The sequence below is a fragment of the Dromaius novaehollandiae genome, chromosome 12 (assembly GCF_036370855.1).
Source record: "Dromaius novaehollandiae isolate bDroNov1 chromosome 12, bDroNov1.hap1, whole genome shotgun sequence".
Classification (NCBI taxonomy): Eukaryota; Metazoa; Chordata; class Aves; order Casuariiformes; family Dromaiidae; genus Dromaius; species Dromaius novaehollandiae.
This window is the reverse complement of record NC_088109.1, coordinates 9,904,061-9,921,998: the sequence shown is the minus strand read 5'-3', so window position 1 is coordinate 9,921,998 and position 17,938 is coordinate 9,904,061. Positions and strand designations below refer to the sequence as shown.

The window sequence follows — 17,938 nt, the reverse complement described above, 5'->3', positions numbered from 1 at the left end:
TCCAACTTACTGCTGAAGATTAAAATCCTGTCTGGAGGGAAGTTGGGTGAAAAGTGGAATTCTTCCCTTACTGCCAGAAGAGCTCACTGGCCCCTTTTCTGGATAGAAACGTGAGGCACTGGATGGGATAATGAAAAGCAGGAATATGTGTTGCAGGAAGAGGGTGGCTAATGCCTTTGTTTCAGTTCTTCCTTTCTGTACTGCCCCCAGACACTTAAAACGGAAGGAGGACGACTCTTTGTGCTGTGTAATGTGAGTGTAGTGGAAAGAGATGCACCAGCTCTTGGGGAGCAAACAGAGGAAGGTAGAGGACCAACAGGGCTGTAGGAATGGTGAGCCCTCAGCTCTGGGAGGGCTTGCTGGCCATGGAGAATGGTAGCTCATGTGAGCCTTGTGGTTATTTAAGGGGACAGATACTCTTCTTAAGAACTATGATCATATTTTAAGAACTTAAGAACTATGATGATATTTTTGAGTGCTTGGGCAGTATTACAACTAGGGTAAGAAGGGAGACCAGAATCACAGCATTGCTGTTGGGCAAGAGGCAGGAGCATTTCAAATGCTGAGATGGACTCAAGAAGAAGGATCTGAAGGAACAGCAGGAACTTCTCCGATACCTGAGAGGATGTGACTGAAGATGTAAGTTGCTTTTTCCATAGAGCTCACTGTTCCCATGGGAACTGCTCCAAGTTGGATGGGCTGTTCACCTCACATGATTGGTTCCATTGTTTGATATGTTTTGCTACTTCTATGTTGCCTTTAAGCAGCTTTTGGTTGTTTTAAAAAAGGTTATTCTCTGAATTGCAATGTACCAAATCTGGAGGCATATTTAGTGCTAAAATACGTTTTCATCATCCTCACAATTTCCACAAACTACCTTTCTGAAAGACATTATGGAGTAGAAGAAACTGAAGAAGCTATTGTTATTATCAGAGCAGAGTGGCTGTATTCACAGTGTTCAGTTCAGACAAAAGCCATTTGACACTAACAGTGCTACACTGGTCTGAGCAAGACTTTATTTTCAGAGTAAAAACACAAAATATGCAGTATTTTGGTATGACAGAAGTTTTCTACAAAAACGTACATGGTACATGTGAATGAGAACATGAATATTACAAAGTAACTTGTATTCATCCTTATTGCTTAATTTAATAACATGTCCCCTGACATGTTTAGGTAACTGCTTTGTTGGATTGGTACAGATCTGCACAGAATGTGGTATTTCTGGATGTGCAAATGGAACTGCATCACACCAGAATGATAAACGCTGATGCTCAGAATAAGTTTAACTCCTAGAAAATAGCTTTTTAATTTTCTGAGCAAGACTTGAAATTGTTTCAGTGAACTAAAACGGAGCTGCTTGGGCTAATATTTTTATATCTGCATTTCCTTCCAGTTTCCCTCATGTTTTACGGTTCTTTCTGTCTGACTTTATGCCTTCATCCTTCTTTGGTTATGATGACCTTATTTCTACTGAAAATTTAAAGGTATCTTCTTTTTTTTCAGTCTGTCTATGATTACACTTAATCCTACATAAATACATGTAAGAGGTCCCTATAAAATGACAGGAATGGCAATGTTGCACTTTATTTTACCAGAAGAAAAGAAAGGGGGGGGGGGGGGCATTTTCTTTTTCCCCTCAGAAGAGATGAAATTTGCTGCTAATAATAATTTCATTACTGCACCATTATGTCACTACATGTAAAATCTCACTCAGCTTTCACTGGGTGAAATCATTATACACCCACTATATTGAGTTCTGCCACAATAAATTAATCTGCTTCAGTGCTATTACACTGTTGGGGCTCAGCTGTGTAAGCAAGCAGCTGGTGTTTGCCTGGTCTGCAGCATCACAAGGGGGTGAAGAGGAGGTGGCTTTGTGGGTGCCAAGATTCCTATTGAAACATCCAGGGCCTAATCCAGAACCAGCTGAGGATAATTTTGACCTTTTTGTTGATTTTGATAGCTATGACCAGACAAACATGAGTGCACGAGGGAAGGAAGAAAAATGTGATATATTAAAACACACAGGATTGATCTTTAAACCTAGACCTAGATTGTCTATTGAGCTCTGCTGAGCCATGGACAACTTCAGAAGAAAGGAAGGGACTCAGTACTACAGTTTTAGCTTTCTTTCTGAGTAGAGAGAATGACACGTTTCTATGGTTTAATATTTCAATATTTTATATTAGCCATTATGTTTTCATGTCTGCCTCTCATAAAACAGTTCTTTTAATACCAGAAATCCAGACAGCAGGGATTTGTGGAACTCCTCTGAAATACTCCTCCTAGGCAGCTTTCCTCATACCTACGTGATAAAGAAAAGAGAAGGCTGTCAGGACCAGTGTGTTCAAATAAATGTCATGTGTCTACTGTTAGCCCCGATGCAATTTTTCTGCATTCTTTGTATCTTTTATTCCATAAACACAAATAGACGTGAGCCTGGAGGCTGTCTGAAGACCAGACACAGGAAACTGTCCCCACACACTCAATTTTTAATCGAGCTATATAATTCTCACTCAGATATTGCCAGCAAATAATGAATGTCCCATACCGGGCAGATATATTAAAAATGTGAAAATGTTCTGCCACTTGGAAAGAGTTAAGAATAATTCATTTCTAAATCCAAGCAGCTGTAATGGACTGTAGTAAAATGTCTTTTTAAATTAAAATCAGAATTTCTAATTTAGAGAAATTGGTCTTAAGAGTCAACCAAAATGAAATACCCAGTGAGGTCTAAGGAATATACCTGCAGTCAGTAAGAAAAGCACTGTTACCTGTTGGCCTGAATTTCGCAATCAGGGGAACAAAGCTGTCAAGTACGCTCCGAATTCGATACACTAATTGTGAAAACAAACCACAGACACTTTTTCAAGATGAGTCAGATAGCAAAACAAAGCATAAAAAATAGGAAAAGGGCAAAAGACGGATGCTGACACTTGCAATATTAATGGATGTAAGCTGATTATTTAAGCAGGTGCTTCTGTGTTATCAGTAGTAACAGAGCTGTGACAAGGCCATGTTCTGACAGAACCATCCACAACCTACCGAACATGTTAGTGTGAGATTACGGAGGAGGCTTCTGTTCTGGATTGGGAAGCTGTAACTTGCTGCTAGCTGCATCTTTCCTATGAGATCCATGGGGACTGCCAGGAATCCCTGGGTTTTTATAATTCCTGGTAGCTACCGCCACCCAGGTTCTGCTGAGAGCTGCTCCTCAGGGAGCTCAGCAGTCTCGCTTGCCGGGCATGAAGGGCGGCCTGAGTGTGCAGCTCCTTGTAGAGCGTTTTGGGGAAGAAGGCTATGCTGCTAAAATTATACGTTGTCATGACAACTTAGCGTTCAGCCTTTGCTACTGCAAGAGGTGACTCAGGGTCTTGTGATCATTGAGAACGAAAAATGAGTCGATATCTCTCTTCAGTGTCACTGAGGCATATTTGTCTCCAGCCACACTGTGTAATTGTGAATGAAATGTTACAAAATAGTTCTGTGATGATTTACAGAGTCTCAGCAATAGTATTTTTCCTAGACTTGTGTAGTTAAATGGTAGCGTGGATTTGTATTCTTGGTGTTGATACACAGCTGGCTGCTATAAACTCACGTACCTAGACCAAAGTATATCCCAGTGGTTTCCAGGGAAGCAAAGGTGATTAAACCAATTCCAAGAGAAATAGTCCAATCTAGGGAAATAAATGATTGTTTGGCTTTGTCCATTTTCAAGTTGCAACAATTTATCCTTCCATTAAAATCTTGCCTTACCTTTGTAGTAGTAATAACAAACTAGTAAAGCTCCAATGGCAAAGCAAAGAATGACAAAATGAAAGAATTCATCTGAAACAGAGAGGGGAAATTAGATCATAACTACAGGCATGGTCCTGGTGAACACACATTCAGGTACGGTGTATTCCTCAGAGTGAAGTGTATTTCCACATGAGATGTCTCATGCATTAGACTCAACTGCAAAACACGCACATGCACAAAAGCTGTCTTATGAGCAGTCCCTGTGAACTTTGTGAAACTACTCATAAGCTGAAAAGAAACTTTTTGTGCCAGAGATCTGATTCTTGGCATAAGGTTCATTGGGGTTGAGGCTGGCTATATTAAAAAAAAAAAAAAAAAAAAAAAATTACCATCCTTCCGTATGCCCATCCACTGTGCCATCCGCCGAGGGAGGTGAGTGCTGTCGCTCTCATACGCTAGAAAAAAGGAATGTCTTTTACTGCCACAGAACGCTGAAATTTTGGAGTTTTAAGTTACTTTCCCTTTTTGTATCTGAAATTGATTCTCTCAAAGCAGAATCTATATAAAAAGTTTGTTTGTTCAAAAGGAAGATCTGTAAGCCTCTTGGAAAGATCAAACTAGCAATTTTAAAATCACCCAAAAAGTGCTTTCCAAATAACTTGTAGCAGTTTTAAAAAATAGCACCAGCAGATGGTTGAATTAACAATGCCAAATTGTTTTTAAATCATGTTGGGTCTTTCATATCGAGTCTGAGAGAATCAGTAGTCTCAAAATTACACTGGAGAAGTAAAGCAGTAAGACAAGAGAGCTTCTATTTGGCTCTTAGGTTCTTTGCACAGTTACAGCTGCTGTAATAAAACAATCTTTATCATTATCCTAGTGTGGGTAGCACCAATCTACTTAAGTCTGATGTTGAAGTATTTCTGCATCCCCCAAATTAAGAACTGTAACTGACAACTAGCCAATGTATTATAGTGTATAGTATATTGATACATAGAAAGAGCAACATAAAAACTAACTAGATCTCTTTAGAGGCCTAAGTAGATGGATTTTTGCTCTACTCCAGTTGTAAGTAGAATTGCCAAATTCTGTTCTTTCTGTGACTCTGTTGGTGAAAGTCAGAAAGAGCTGGACATTTTACCAGACTTCCAATGGCATGTCCAAAGCAGGTTTTCCCCTTCCTTTGTTTGCTGACTGCTTGAGAAGTCCTCTAGGCAATCTGCTGTATATAAGCCTTTGAGGGTTGATTCATTGCAAGTTTTAGATGCTAATTCACTCACACTAAGCTGTGTGTCCAGGCATCCACTGCCTAGCAGTGAATTTCACTTTATCTAAAGATGTAATAGGACAGTATGAGGAAAAAATTCAAATGAACTACAGACTTTTACTATTGTGCTTTTGAACCATGGAGCAAATTAAAATTTACAGAGAAATTCTGTTCTGACACATGACTCTCATTTGTGAATTTTTGATTCTTTGAGGGTTTTGGATTGATCCAGTTCTGGTTTTTTTTTTTTTTTTTTTTGACAAACTCAATGATTTGATTATTAATATTAACATAGTATTGCACTGCTTTGATTCACAAATGTTGCTCTATGTGTTTGCATGAATGTGTGAATGACCTATACTCACAGGATTTATCAGAATACCAATACATAGCTGCCAAGTGTCTGTTTTACATTGCTCTGCTTCCTAAATGCAATAGTCGCTTGTAATTTTTGTATCATTGAATGACTTGCACAGTTTGTTCTATTAAAGCATTAAATTGCATTTTAATAACTATTCTAAAACTTCAACTATTTCTTTAAGAAATATTTAGGCACCAAGGAGCTGGTGTAGTTATCATCACTAAACAAACTGATTATTGAAAGACAGCATCCAGAAGAAAAAGCACATGTACTGTTTAAAAAAAAAAAAGAAAAAGAAAAAAAAAGACTTCTCAGTTTGCTTCTTTATATTTACCGTCTGCAACTGCATCTTCTCTTCTGGCAATCTCTGAAAAGTAACACAGTTTTATGATCTATTTCTGATGGTAAAAAAAACACCCCAACAGCTGATTGCAGAACAACTTGTTTCCCACCATTGTCAGCACTAGCAAGCTGGGCAAGTATTTGCTAGAAGTGAAGCTGGAACCAAACTGAGCTTAGGATGCACGTGTTGTTTATACGTATCCCCTGAACCTGTCTGAGGCAGTGGGCAGGGTATCCTGCACTAGCTAAGTGTTCTCAGTAGCTCAGTATTGTGCATTGAAGCAATCTAGAATTGCGGCAACAAGACCTTGGTGAGATGTGGCACCTCAAGGCCGTCTGACAACTGGAAAAGCATTATACACCTCTTTCTGCACCCACCAGGAGAATGAGCGGGGAAAATGTTGTATTACAATATACGCATCTACCCTAGTGTTTTATGTAGCTCCCCAGTGATAATCCCACACAATCTGCCCTACGGATTATGCTGCTACTTGCATCCTCTTCCTAACTCTGTCTTCAACCGAAGGAGTCCCAGTTACAGCAATTTTTCTTTACTTCAGGGGAGAGAAAGTGGCTGGGCAGGTGTCCTCTCTGAAAGGCTGCTCTGCTGGGCAAGTCCCTCTGCTCTCTGCCTTTGGTAACTAATAAATGGGGCATTTGCCTGGGAGCAGGAGGGATCAAGCCCACAATGCAATCCAGCTGCTGAAAATTTCCTACTATGGGCTTTTTGCACCCGTTTTGCTGCTGCTCAGCAGTCCCTGATAAATGGCATTTATGCTGTGGCAGTCTCTCCAAGCCGCTCCGCTAGCACTGTTTGCTTGTCACTTGGCTTTCACCTGCTACCCTCCCTTAGCAGGGAGTGCTCTGAGCTGAGGCAGGAAGGTATTCAGAGCTGAGTAGTATCATCTGGCTGAAACCAAGTTCCAGCTCTCCCAAACTTCATCCCTACTCAGCAGGGGAACAGAGAACAGCAGGGAATGCTGGAACTGTCTGGCATTCTGGGGAAAGTCTGAGTAGTTGCCCAACAGGCAACTGGATTTTCTCCTAAAAGAGATGACTGAACGGCTGTGGGCTGATTCTATGTGCCTTTGGCAGACCTAAAATAAATTGGGCACTTAATATCTTAATCTGCTAGAGCACCTTGTACAGATCAACCATTCACCTGTGTAGTGGATGACTATCCACTACAACTGCACAATGCCCAGGTCTAACACCGGGTTAACGGGAACCCAGTGGATTTACAGCCACAGAATTATTTTTAATATAATAATGTCAGAAAGAAGAGATTGCAGTTAGAGTCCTCTTTCCAGCAGAACAAAGTTGTTACCTGGGAACACTTACCTGAATCTCCATAGGGCACAACCTCCCCTGGTGTACCTAAAACATTATGCAAAGTTGATGTAGATTAATATCTATAATGACTATGTATATCTTGCTGCCAGTCCTACCCATGCAATTCTACTGAAATGAGTATGCTCGCATAAGTGTGACAGGTTAGATTCCAACTCTTTAAAAAGGCAGCTCGTTTGTGGGTCAGGCAATTTAGCATCTAAAGGAAATATGAACAGAGTAGTAGCCCACCATATTCCTTTGCTCATAATGGCTGGAGTCAGGCATAATCAGAGTCCTGTAAAATAGATCAGATCTCCTGATGCCATTTTAAATAAGCTGCTCTTGCATCTGTGCTGACATCAATTGAAGATGTTAACTGAATGATCATAGCCTTAACTTTTCTACTTTTGTAGTTCTATACCACAAGCTAATACAATTTCTGTGCATTGCCACAGGATCTTTTCTTTATCTGCATTGTACTTGCTTTCCATTTTTTTTCTTTAGAAGGAAGGGAGAAGCTTTGGGACCAAGATGCGAGGCATGGTCCTCACTGATCCTCTCCAGTCAGTCATGGGGGCTGACAGCAGATCCTGTAAGTGGTAGCTGCAGCAGAGGTTTTCAAAATGTTTTTGCTGTTTCAACGGTGACTGTCTATGCAGGCCCAGACAGCAGGAGTCCTCCCATGACTAGATTTTGCTGCTCTCCTGACTCAACTCTAACGCTCAGCCAGGCTCTGTGGTGGTGTTTCTGCTTTGGCTTTCAGGAAATGCTTTTTCTACAGCCAAATTCTGACTGGTCCTTTGCCTATGCCTGATGCTGCCTGGGGAGTGTTAATATACTTCTGTTTGAAAGTCACACCAAAGAACGCTGGGAGTGATTCTTTCGTCGTTCCATATTGGTTGACTCCAGTAAAAAAAAAATGCTGTTACTTTGTCCCATCTCTGCGTAACTAGCCTTCCGTTTTCCATCTTCCTAAATATTCCTCAATGCTGTCTGGGTAGAGAAAGTGTTTTTTCATCAGGCATACAGAAAATGTGACAGCAGTATCAAACAGCAGCACTCTAGCTGTTTGCTGATAATATAATAATGGCCATGGAATATGTAGGCAGAAATCAAGGCTTTGAAATGTAAGGGCCATTATTAGCTGTTTTTTTCCTCACAGCTCTCTTTAAAGCTGGTTGAATAGGACAGAAAGAGCAAAATCCTTCTGAAAAAAGAGTAATTGGTATAAAGGGGTATAGCGAGAAAGCTCTGATTTTAAATGCAAAAACATCAGCAGCACTGCTAACCATTTCAAAAAAGTTATTTCTAAATGCAACTCATTTGGTCTTAATCTGTCCTTAGTGGTTTTCTGTGACAGAATAAGCCAATATCAGCATTAGCACTTCCATGTTCTTAGTCTCCAATTTTCATTGAATGAAATGGTTTAGTGGCAGCCAAAGTGACTTTTGATACACTGCTGATGTTTGCTATTAAGGAAATAAATGCTAGAGAAGGTCTATAGCATCACCAGCTACTGCTATACATCAGCTATTATTTGCCTCCTGCTATAGCACAGACTTCAGCTAGAGCACAGTTCATTGAGGCTCGTGGAAGTTATGAGCTCATATGAATTTATTTAGGAAGGAATCTTGCAGCAGCTTTCTACACTTCCAAAAACTCCAGCTTCCATAGGGGCAGGAAGCAGCCACTATTTTGCTGAATCTAGAGATATTGATTATTTTCTGTGCTCTTTTGCACAGTTTCTTGCTTTTTTCAGAGTTCTGCACAATCACTACTGAATTAGCGCAAGTCTCCTATGTGACTCTCTTCTGAACACTCAATAGGACTAATTTATTTGTCAAGGAAAAGTAAAATAAATTCTCTTTACCTTGTGGATCTTCATCCATTGACTCTTGGGATGAACTTTCAGCCTTTTTTTCTCCTTGCGAAAGCATGAAATTCCTCTCCAATCTCTTCAGGAATTTCAATTTTTCATCTGTTGTGACAGAGGGAAAATAAAACTTAAAACAACTATTTACATTTTCTCTGTTTTACAATGATGGATTAACAGTGCTTCACAAAGCTGTATTGAGGCAGTCTGATGAGAAATCAGGCCCTTAGCCTTGTTTCAGCCATGCTTTTTGCACACAAGGAGTGGTACAAAGCATTACAAATGAAAGCATCACAGACACTACTGTTTAGCCTCTTTCGAACAGTTGTAGTAGGTGTCTGCGCCTCTTCCTCTGGCCTTTAATTTACCCATAATACTACTGTTGTGAAAATTCCCACTCCCTGAAGCAACAGCAGTTTCAGCTGAAAGGTGCTTTAGCTGGAGAAAGCTTGTTCACCACCTCCTGGGCTGCTTCATCCATCATCACTATGGTTTCCGCTGGCTTCCCTGTACATATGCCGCAAAGCCAGCACCCTCTTGTGGTGTGCGGCAGAGTCCTCAGAGCCAGCTAGGCCAAAGCACTCGGGAATGGAAAACTTGCTGGAAAAACCTGCAGGAGGACTCCTGGGCCAGGCAGTGAAGGGCTCCGGGCTTGTGTGGCTGGAGTTTTAGGTGATTCTTAACGGCTTCAAATTCAGCTCTGTGCCAAGAGCGAGCAGGTCTGCGTAGCTCTTCACTACTGGTTGTGATACTTGGACATTCATGATTGGACATGAATGAATGCAGCCCAGTGATGCATAATAATGATTAATGATGGTGATGACCCTGTGGAGCTGCACTTCCTTCATTTTTTATGGAACCGGGCAAATGAGACGTGCAGTGGAGCCTGTCTGAATCTTGTTACTTGGCCTGGCATCCTAAGCAGCACTGTCTGTCCACTCCTATTCGTTACTACTGCACATGCTAGGGAGGTTTGCGAAAATATTTTGAGCAGTTCAGCTCAGAATTCTTCCCACTTTTGGAGCTGAGAGAGCTCCAGACTGGCTGAGAGAGCTGCAGGCATGCAAACAAATGTCTTCGGTGTCGTGAATCCAGTTAGAGAGGAAAAATTTGGGACACCACTTTAATTCAGAGAAATTCCTTTGGCATCACCACCCCAGGCAAGGTTTCTTCTCGCCCTAAATAACCAAGGCTTTTTCCCTGAAGAAACCAATTCAAACTAGAATAAAATAGTGTCTATCTTTGGTTCCCATCATCACCATACCTAAGTGATTTTTATATATAAGCAGTATTCCTAGATATTTTATAGTTATTCACTTATAATCACTTCCAAGCATGCATCAGAGTTCTCTGAAAGGTGTCAAGTCCCAGTGGCACTACAGCTATTTTTAACAAAACGGCTGAAGGGCAGCCAAGCAGGACTCACCCTTTCCCTTGGAGCTGGGCAGCTGCCTGTATTCAGACGGGTCGGTTGTCTTCAGCAACAGGTAAAGAAGAGCCATTGCCCTGGCTCCTTTCTTCCCTATGACTTTCAGGCAGGCTGCACAGCCTCCAGGCAGGACAGTGCATCTGTTGAGCAACTGAAGGGAAGGTGAGTGAACAGCAAATAGTCCTTCAATAAAACCTGGTGTGTGTGAGCAGACCTGCTATACAAATGAATGTCTCTCATCCCATCTGCGGGAAATGTAACCCCCCACCCTCCACCTCCCACTGTATGAGGGGGAAAGCGGGGACAAGGAGTAAAACCAAAGAGGGGAGGAGAAGCTAAACTCCATTCAGTAACCCATAGAGGAGCCATAAACTGGGAGAAAACTGTGGTGCACAAAATCTAACGTTTCAAAGAGCTGGATACATTACAGGATCTGAAAATGGACATGCAATCTCTACAGTATCTTCTGGCAAAATGTCACCAACAATAGTCCTGCCTGGTAAAAAAGGGTGCTGAACATGTCCTGAGGAATACATACAAGGCCAGCTCCTCTGGAAAGTTATTTTTTTTCACATGGAGATTGATGAAGTAAACAGTGGTGGCCTGAGTCTCATTTATGTAATGGACCTTTTACACCACTTGGGCTGTTTTAGCATATCAGATAATAGGACTGGATGTTTTCTCCTCCCAGAGAATAGCAAGGAAGTACAAAATTAGCTGTATAACAGTGTTTTACAAAGAATGCACGTTTCTTTAATAACTTACATTGTTTTCTTCTTCGGTATTCAGGATAGCTGGGTCAGCGGTGGCTAAACATTTTACGAGAGCTTCCCAGAAGGACTGGTCCATTTTCTCATGGTTCTCCAAGTAACTGGCATCAGCAGCAAAAGCCCCCTGAAAAATGTCTAGGAGGAAAAAGGGGCAAATCACTGTGCAGCAGCAGTGGCGGGCTGCGTGGTGGCATGCTCCGTGGAGGCGTGCTGAGAAGCTTCAGACTGTGCAGCACGTTTGCTTACAGGAAAGAGAGTAGTGCTGTATTGTACAAAGCAACCCACCCTGCCAGAAACCAATAGAGAAATGTCAATAGTCTGTATAAATTACTGGTGTCTTTGTGATGCTAAGGTACTGAGATGCCTAAAACTGTAGGATTTTCTAAAGAGCAGTAAGCATTTAATGTGCAAAATCCCTTCAGGCATCTAAATTCCCACAAGTGTGTGCCTGGGGCCAGACAGCAAGCCTGCGGAAGGGCAGGGATCCGACTGCTGGTCTCTGTCACAGCACGATAGCACCCTGATGGTGCGATGGTCCTTCTTTGCTAGACCATGAGCTACCACAGAAACTGAGCAGCTAGCAGGGGCAGCGTGAATTTGGTCAGGAGGCAGAGAAGGAGCACGTCGGCTGGAGGCCCTTTGGGGTTGAGCTCAGATGGGAGCCACAGAAGTGTGGCTGATGCAAGGGCCTGGTAGCTGGACCATGTCCATGGCACGTGCAGGGCAGGGGACACTGCTCAGGGGCACAGAGCTTGGGCAGCAGTCTCTGCTTGTCTGCAGGGGTGGCTTCTAGATAGTATGTCTTTTATGGCTCTCAAAGACTCTGCATTCACTCTTTCCTTGCCTTCCATTTTAATTGGAACATACAGAGGGGGAGCTTGTAGCTTGTAGTGCCTAGACTGAGCTGTAAGCCTGAGTGACCCCAACCTCAAAGCAAGTGCTCCCAAAGCAAAGTCCCTTTCTGTGCTCCACATCTCCTAGGAGTCTATGCAAAATGCTCTGAGCTTCCCTCACAAGCTGTGCAGCTCTAGTCTGGCTGTCTGGGGACAGGAAATGTCTCTACTGCTGAATTAAAGAGGCTCAGGAACTGACCCCTCGTGGAAGGCCAGCTGGCACAGACGTGGGTGGGGCCAGTCCCTCCTGGATAATTTTGTCTTCAAGAGAAGAAGCTGGAACAGGCCGAAAGAGCCAGCGAAGATTCAAACAAAGGCAAATCAAACAAAGTCTCAGCGCTCAGGCTCACTACCAGCAGTCTTTTAGGAAGCAGCGCACGTGTACCTGCAAGAACCAAGTGTCTTTGGTGAGCTGAACCTCTGTGTGTATAAACCCAACACCCTCAGCCCTGTAGGCTGCAGTCAAGTAAAACAACGGGCACTTGAGAGGACAGATGTGGGTCAGGGAGGGAAGAGGGGAATACACGGGAGGAACCTCTTGAAGATTGAGGCACTCTTGAGGACAGACCAGTGGGTAAAAGCAGGAACAGAGGATTTAAAGTCACCTGAGCTCCCAGGTGACTGAGTCTAAACAGCAGCAGGGTGATGGAGGTGACTCAACTGCTGAGGCACTGTCAGAGCATGGCACTGAGCTGCGACTGCCTAGCAGGTCTGCTGCCACACCTTGCTGCCCTCCCACACATGACTAAGGCCTGTGGGGGCAGTGCACAGAGGGCAGGCTCTCAGCTCGGTTATTCACATTAAAATGAAGAGATCGGAAGAAAAAAACACAATAAATCCATGGCATTTAGCCTGAAATGCACCACATCTAATACCTCAGGAGAGGATATTTCACAGGCTAGGAGAAGATGGATGAAGCATATTTCATAGGAAATGTGTTTCATTGATTCAGGACCACTACAGCAAAATCTACTGCACAGTGGAAATAGGCAGAAGCTTTAGACCTTGTGCGTTACCCTTACCTTGCAGGTCTTCGGTAAGATCTGGGAGCGAGACATTCAGGTTCTCCATTGCTGTGACTGTTTGAAAAAGGGAGGGGAAATCAGATAGTGTTTAGAAACACATCAGTCTGACCTTCTTTATTTTCCCATCATACACTTGATTTTCTGCAGACATGGCATCTATCTCTAGGCACTTTAATTTTGAAATCACTTCTCTGTTGCAATGGGAGTTTCACATCATGATTGGTTTACCCTCCCGTGACCCATTCTCGACTCCTCTGGGTGAGTCTTGCTGGGCTGGCCTTTGGTTATTATGAAAGAACAAAACTCTGATCATCATGAGTAAAACAAAAAGAAGCCACACTTGATCATTCACACGATCACATTAGCTACCAAGGTGTCTAATTAACTATTAGCCACAGATCCGAGTAACTTAATAGGAACTGTTTCATTTTTGTCTCACAGAAGGCATGGACACTTCAATATTTGTTCTTCCCAAGTTGGCATGAAAAGAAATTTCACACTAATTTTAGATTTATGAATTGGAAATTTTGAAATACTGATTCTGGGAGGTTTCTTATTGATATTTGTCAGGGCAACCAAACATTCTGACATCCCCAAAATGCAATGTTTCCTTTTTGTTCGCTAAACTCACCCTGGAAATTTTGCTTCCAGGCTGTTTTATTCTGAGGATGCATTTTTTTGTGCTGGTTGTAGTTCTTGACACAATTGCATCCAGCTATTGTGGCCCAGCCTTTCTGCACAGATTCCATCTCCCCTCATGCCACATTTCAGCTAAAACACTGTAGTAGTGAGAAATGCAAAAGAAGCCTTTGGGGGAACCTGAACTACAGTTTCCACTACGCAATGCACAGTAGGAAAACAGTTAATACACCCACACTTTTTTTTTAATAATATAACTTTTGGGTACATTCAACAAAACACTTTCAGTCAAGCAGTTTGAATTCCAAGTATTTCCTTTAAATTTTCCAGATGGAAAATGGACATTTTCCTAAGGGCAATTTCAATTCTGTAGAGACTATCAGTCAGAAAACCGTTCTAATACAAAATCCAAACCAGGTCTAGTTAATATCTTCAGAGGGTTAATGACATACAAGCAAGCAAAAATGTGTTAATTATGGAAATAGAGCAGCAGGTTTTTTTTAGTATGTCAGCTCTTGTATAGAGGCAACTGAACACAAACAGACTCCAAAGTATCTGCAAAACCTATCCCTCCTTTGGAACCAGGGCCAGGGTCCCACATGTTCTGTGATTTGGGGGTTTCCTTCTTTCCTATACACAAGTGTTCTTCAAGTGATGAGGCCCTTAGTTTGAAACTCTTTTTAGGCACAGATTTGCTATTTGGCTCTTGGTTTAATTACTCTAAACAGCTGAGGCCAAATCACTGCTACCTACCTCTGATGCATATTATGTTAAAACAAGCTAATATTTTGAGAATGCTTTGAAAGCATTCCTGATGATGCAAGATGACATGTGTAAGGGCAGATAATACCTTTTATTAAAGCACTTGATACACCTGGAAAAACTGGCAAGTTTTTGGACAAATAAGCTTTCAACTCTGTCAATTAGTCTAGTAAAAGTTATTACCTCTCCCACAAACTTTGCCTCACTGACATCCTTAACTACTATAGCAACGGCACTGTGTGATAGTCTCTGGCAATGTGAGCATGTGAGCACCTGGCAGGGGATGTGGGAAATGCAGCTCTCCTCTCTGCCCAGGTCAGCCACAGCTGATGTTGAAACATAGGACTCCAGCATATCACACCCTGGATAAATTCATTCCAGGCCACACAGCAAAGAACATAATTTCTATGCAGTTATATATCTCCAGCAGTGGTTTTCGGCCTTTTTCATTTGCAGATTCCTATCTTCCTTGGTCTCCTATTTACTGACCTTGTAACAGTGTTTGCTTTTCTTATACACCCTTTAGACCTGTTTGTGGACTACAGCTTGTGGACTGCTGGCTTGCAGGGTTAAAAGACCATGCCTAAAGGAACAAAATTACCTTAAATATGAATATTCCCTTTTTGACTGGTAAATTCCATTTCATAAAGATATTTATAAAGATTTCCCACTGGTTTTACTGTAGAGTGAAGTTCAGAGATTTTGCCTTTGGGGTGCCTAATAACTAGCGAAGGCCACTTCCACTGGCACATGCAGGATGTGTTGTGTTATTCCTGTGACACAAACTCATCGTAGCAGCTGCCTTATGCTGGCTTTGCATCATCCCAAAGACAAAGAGAGCCAGTGGGCACTAGCAAATCTGTCCCACTGCACACAGAGGAGGAGCAGACACAGCACTGAAGGCAGAGGAGACACTGTCAACCTCATCAGCTGTCAGACCTATTTACCTTAAAACTTCACTTATTTGCTGGCCTAAATGACCTAGCTGCTCAGCTGTATCTGCAATAGAAATACATTTGCCTGATGTACTTATGCGTCCCTGTGTGATAGCTCTGGTTGCAGGTTTTATCCTAGACTAGACCATGAGAGGTCCAGGGGTGGCCAACGTCTGCTGCAGGCTCCCTTTCTGTGCCTCCAGCACAACTCGGCCAAGTCACTCATCAAGCGTTAAGTAACTAAGGAAGTTAGGTACCTCATTTCATCAGATTTGGATAATTAATTCCCCTACGGTTCTTCTGGAAAGAGAATCAGCTCTAAACAAAGGGCAACTTACATTACTCTGTGTTTTAAATGTATTACGTTACTGTATGTTTTAAAAACAATGTAGTTGATTATAGATAATAACGAGAGAAGGATGATGCTACACCAGCACTTCAGCCGGGCCATGAGCTCACTGCGGAGGGACAAGAGCAGACCTCAGCCTGCTTTGCCCAGCGTAAATCAGTACATAACTGCAGTGAGGTCTTTTCAGCATGCTAGAAAAAAGTTCATATACAGATTTGGACTTCTCCTAGGTTTTTAGAAAGTGAGGCTAGTACCTGCCACATGAGACAACTTCTGCTTAGTTGTGGAAATATTACTGGGGGAAATTCTTCAGTGGGATAGCAAACAATTAAAATAAAACAAGGTTGTTTTGACTTCAAGACAAAAAAGTGGGCTAATTCTAAACCTTTTTCCTTTGACATTGTCCAAATATAACTTTTATCTTTGATTTTTAATTAGGTACTGATACCAAATCTTGCTGAATTTTATTAAAAAAAAAAAAAAGTAAGTCCCTCCCCTGCCCTCTCTCAGACCAAACCGAATGAGCCTTTTAAAACACACCTTTAGGTCTGTGTTTGATCTTAATGGCTGGCTCCAGAAAAAGCTGTCCTTGAGGGCTGGAGCTTCTCTCAGAAAACAAAACCTCGCTCACTGCAGCTCAGTTTGAAATCGTCCTCCGGTTCCCTCAGGCAATGCCACTAAGGAAATCATTCTGCTGTTGTCTGCCCTGCTCCCTGCCACCAAACACAGGTGACATGGGACAGAGCGGCAAACTCAGACACCATACTGCTACAGAGTCCTTGAAAATAGGCGGGAAGGCAGGAAAACGAGTGCGTGTCCATGCTGGGAGGGCAGGAAACCGGCGCCAGCCCGCCCGCCCCCGCCGCACCGCTCGTTTTTCCTTCCTTTCCAACCCGAACGAGCAAGCCAAGACGCAAGCCGCCACGCTGTGCCGCAGTTTGCCGGCCTCTGCGGATCTCGGGCATCTCGGCACACGTCCTCCGGCCGCCCTGCCAAAGCGATCGCAGCGCGCCCCGCGCAGCGACAGCCACGGCTGGAAGTGGTTGCGTTTGCGTTCCTACTTACGGGCCGTGCGCTGGCCTGCGTCGCCGCTCCGGAGCTCTGGAGGAGGAAAACGAACTCCTCAGAAGCCAAAAGCCCCCCTGTCACCGCCTGGGGAAAGCGACGGCAAACAAGTCTGTCGCTGTGGGAAACGGGGAGGGGTTGCTAGAAGGATTTTGTGTATTAAAAAAGAAAAAGAGAGAGAAAGAGAAACATCTGTAAAAGATTCAGAAGAGAGGTCAAAAGAGCTGAGAGGTAGCACTGAAATCCTGAATGTTGTCGCCGTAACCACGATTAGGGTTAGTACAGCAGCGCGATGCCTCAAGGAGCAGTAAGAAACGTACGCGGAGGGTACGAGAGCTCGGAAGCAGCCCCGAGGCCCCCGGAGGCAGGAGACAGGCCTCACCTGTGCCGCGGGGCCGCGGGGCCGGTGCCGCCGGCGTTGGCGCGAGGTGGGCGGAGGGCGGCCTGCCGCCGCGGCCAGCCTCCCCGCACGCTCGGCCCCGGGCCGCCAGCCTGACTCACAGGAAAACCCGGGGTTTGGTTTCATCATTTTGGCTGCCAACGCCACGTGATGTCAGCTGTGTGTGGCAATGGGGAGTTTCATGTTTTCCCTGGGCCGGAGCTCTCCAGAAAGGCGTCACCGGGCCTGATCCAGGCAGCCCAGGGAGCCCATGGAGGGACACCGCCATTTTGGGGCTGGGTTGGGCACTAATGGCCTCCCTGCGGCCTCCCCACTGTGCCCGGCCCCATGGCAGCCCAGCCCGGGGGAGCAGCCCCATGAAGCCGCAGCAGTGCCAAGCACCTGCCCCGCCACAGGCCCCATCAGTCCCCGCTTTCCAGCTCAGCATCACCCCCACAGACGTGTCCGACCTGGGCGATGGTGGAGCCCAGCCGCCCTCTCCCTCGGGGCGGTGGTGCCCGGCCACAAGGGAGCATGGGGATGTGGAAAACGCGTGGCCGCAGCCATCTGTGGGTTACAGGTGTGCTTAGCCGGTGCCCGGCAGGACACACTGGAAAAGGTGGTGCCCCTTTGCCCCACGTCGGGTAGCTGCGGGCTCCTGCGTAGCGAGGGGGCATAGCCACACCTCTGGGGCAAAGGCCTTTACACCACCCTGCTCGAGCGATAAGCTTGAGAACAGCACAGTCTGGTGCTAAGGGGCCTGTTTTGTTTGTAAG

The 17,938-nt window shown here is 43.9% G+C and overlaps 1 protein-coding gene across 4 annotated transcripts; it reads right to left on the bottom strand.

The window, feature by feature from the left end:
- Positions 1-994: 994 nt before the first annotated feature.
- Positions 995-17,280, bottom strand: TMEM40 (transmembrane protein 40). 4 transcript variants are annotated; one of them, XM_026102821.2, is made up of 13 exons: positions 17,166-17,280; positions 16,784-16,901; positions 13,031-13,087; positions 11,111-11,250; positions 10,343-10,496; positions 8,914-9,021; positions 7,053-7,088; positions 5,704-5,736; positions 4,131-4,196; positions 3,760-3,831; positions 3,606-3,680; positions 2,778-2,840; positions 995-2,308 (listed from the first exon to the last, which is right to left on the bottom strand). In XM_026102821.2, the coding sequence occupies exons 3-13, from the start codon at positions 13,077-13,079 to the stop codon at positions 2,289-2,291; spliced, it is 816 nt and encodes a 271-aa protein (XP_025958606.2). In that variant the 5' UTR covers positions 13,080-13,087; positions 16,784-16,901; positions 17,166-17,280; the 3' UTR covers positions 995-2,288. The 4 variants fall into 4 exon arrangements, with proteins under 4 accessions (XP_025958606.2, XP_064374969.1, XP_064374971.1 ...); XM_064518899.1 differs by having other exon boundaries at positions 995-2,840; XM_064518901.1 differs by having other exon boundaries at positions 995-2,840; positions 16,784-16,870.
- Between the last annotated feature and the right edge of the window lie 658 nt (positions 17,281-17,938).

Excerpts from the sequence above, each read along its gene's own strand:
- TMEM40 (XM_064518899.1), bottom strand. The coding sequence starts at position 13,079 with ATGGAGAACCTGAATGTCTCGCTCCCAGATCTTACCGAAGACCTGCAA. Across the intron at positions 5,737-7,052 it reads TGTGCCCTATGGAGATTCAG|AGATTGCCAGAAGAGAAGAT; the intron begins GTAAGTGTTCCC and ends GTTACTTTTCAG. Across the intron at positions 3,832-4,130 it reads GATGGGCATACGGAAGGATG|ATGAATTCTTTCATTTTGTC; the intron begins GTAATTTTTTTT and ends TCTCTGTTTCAG.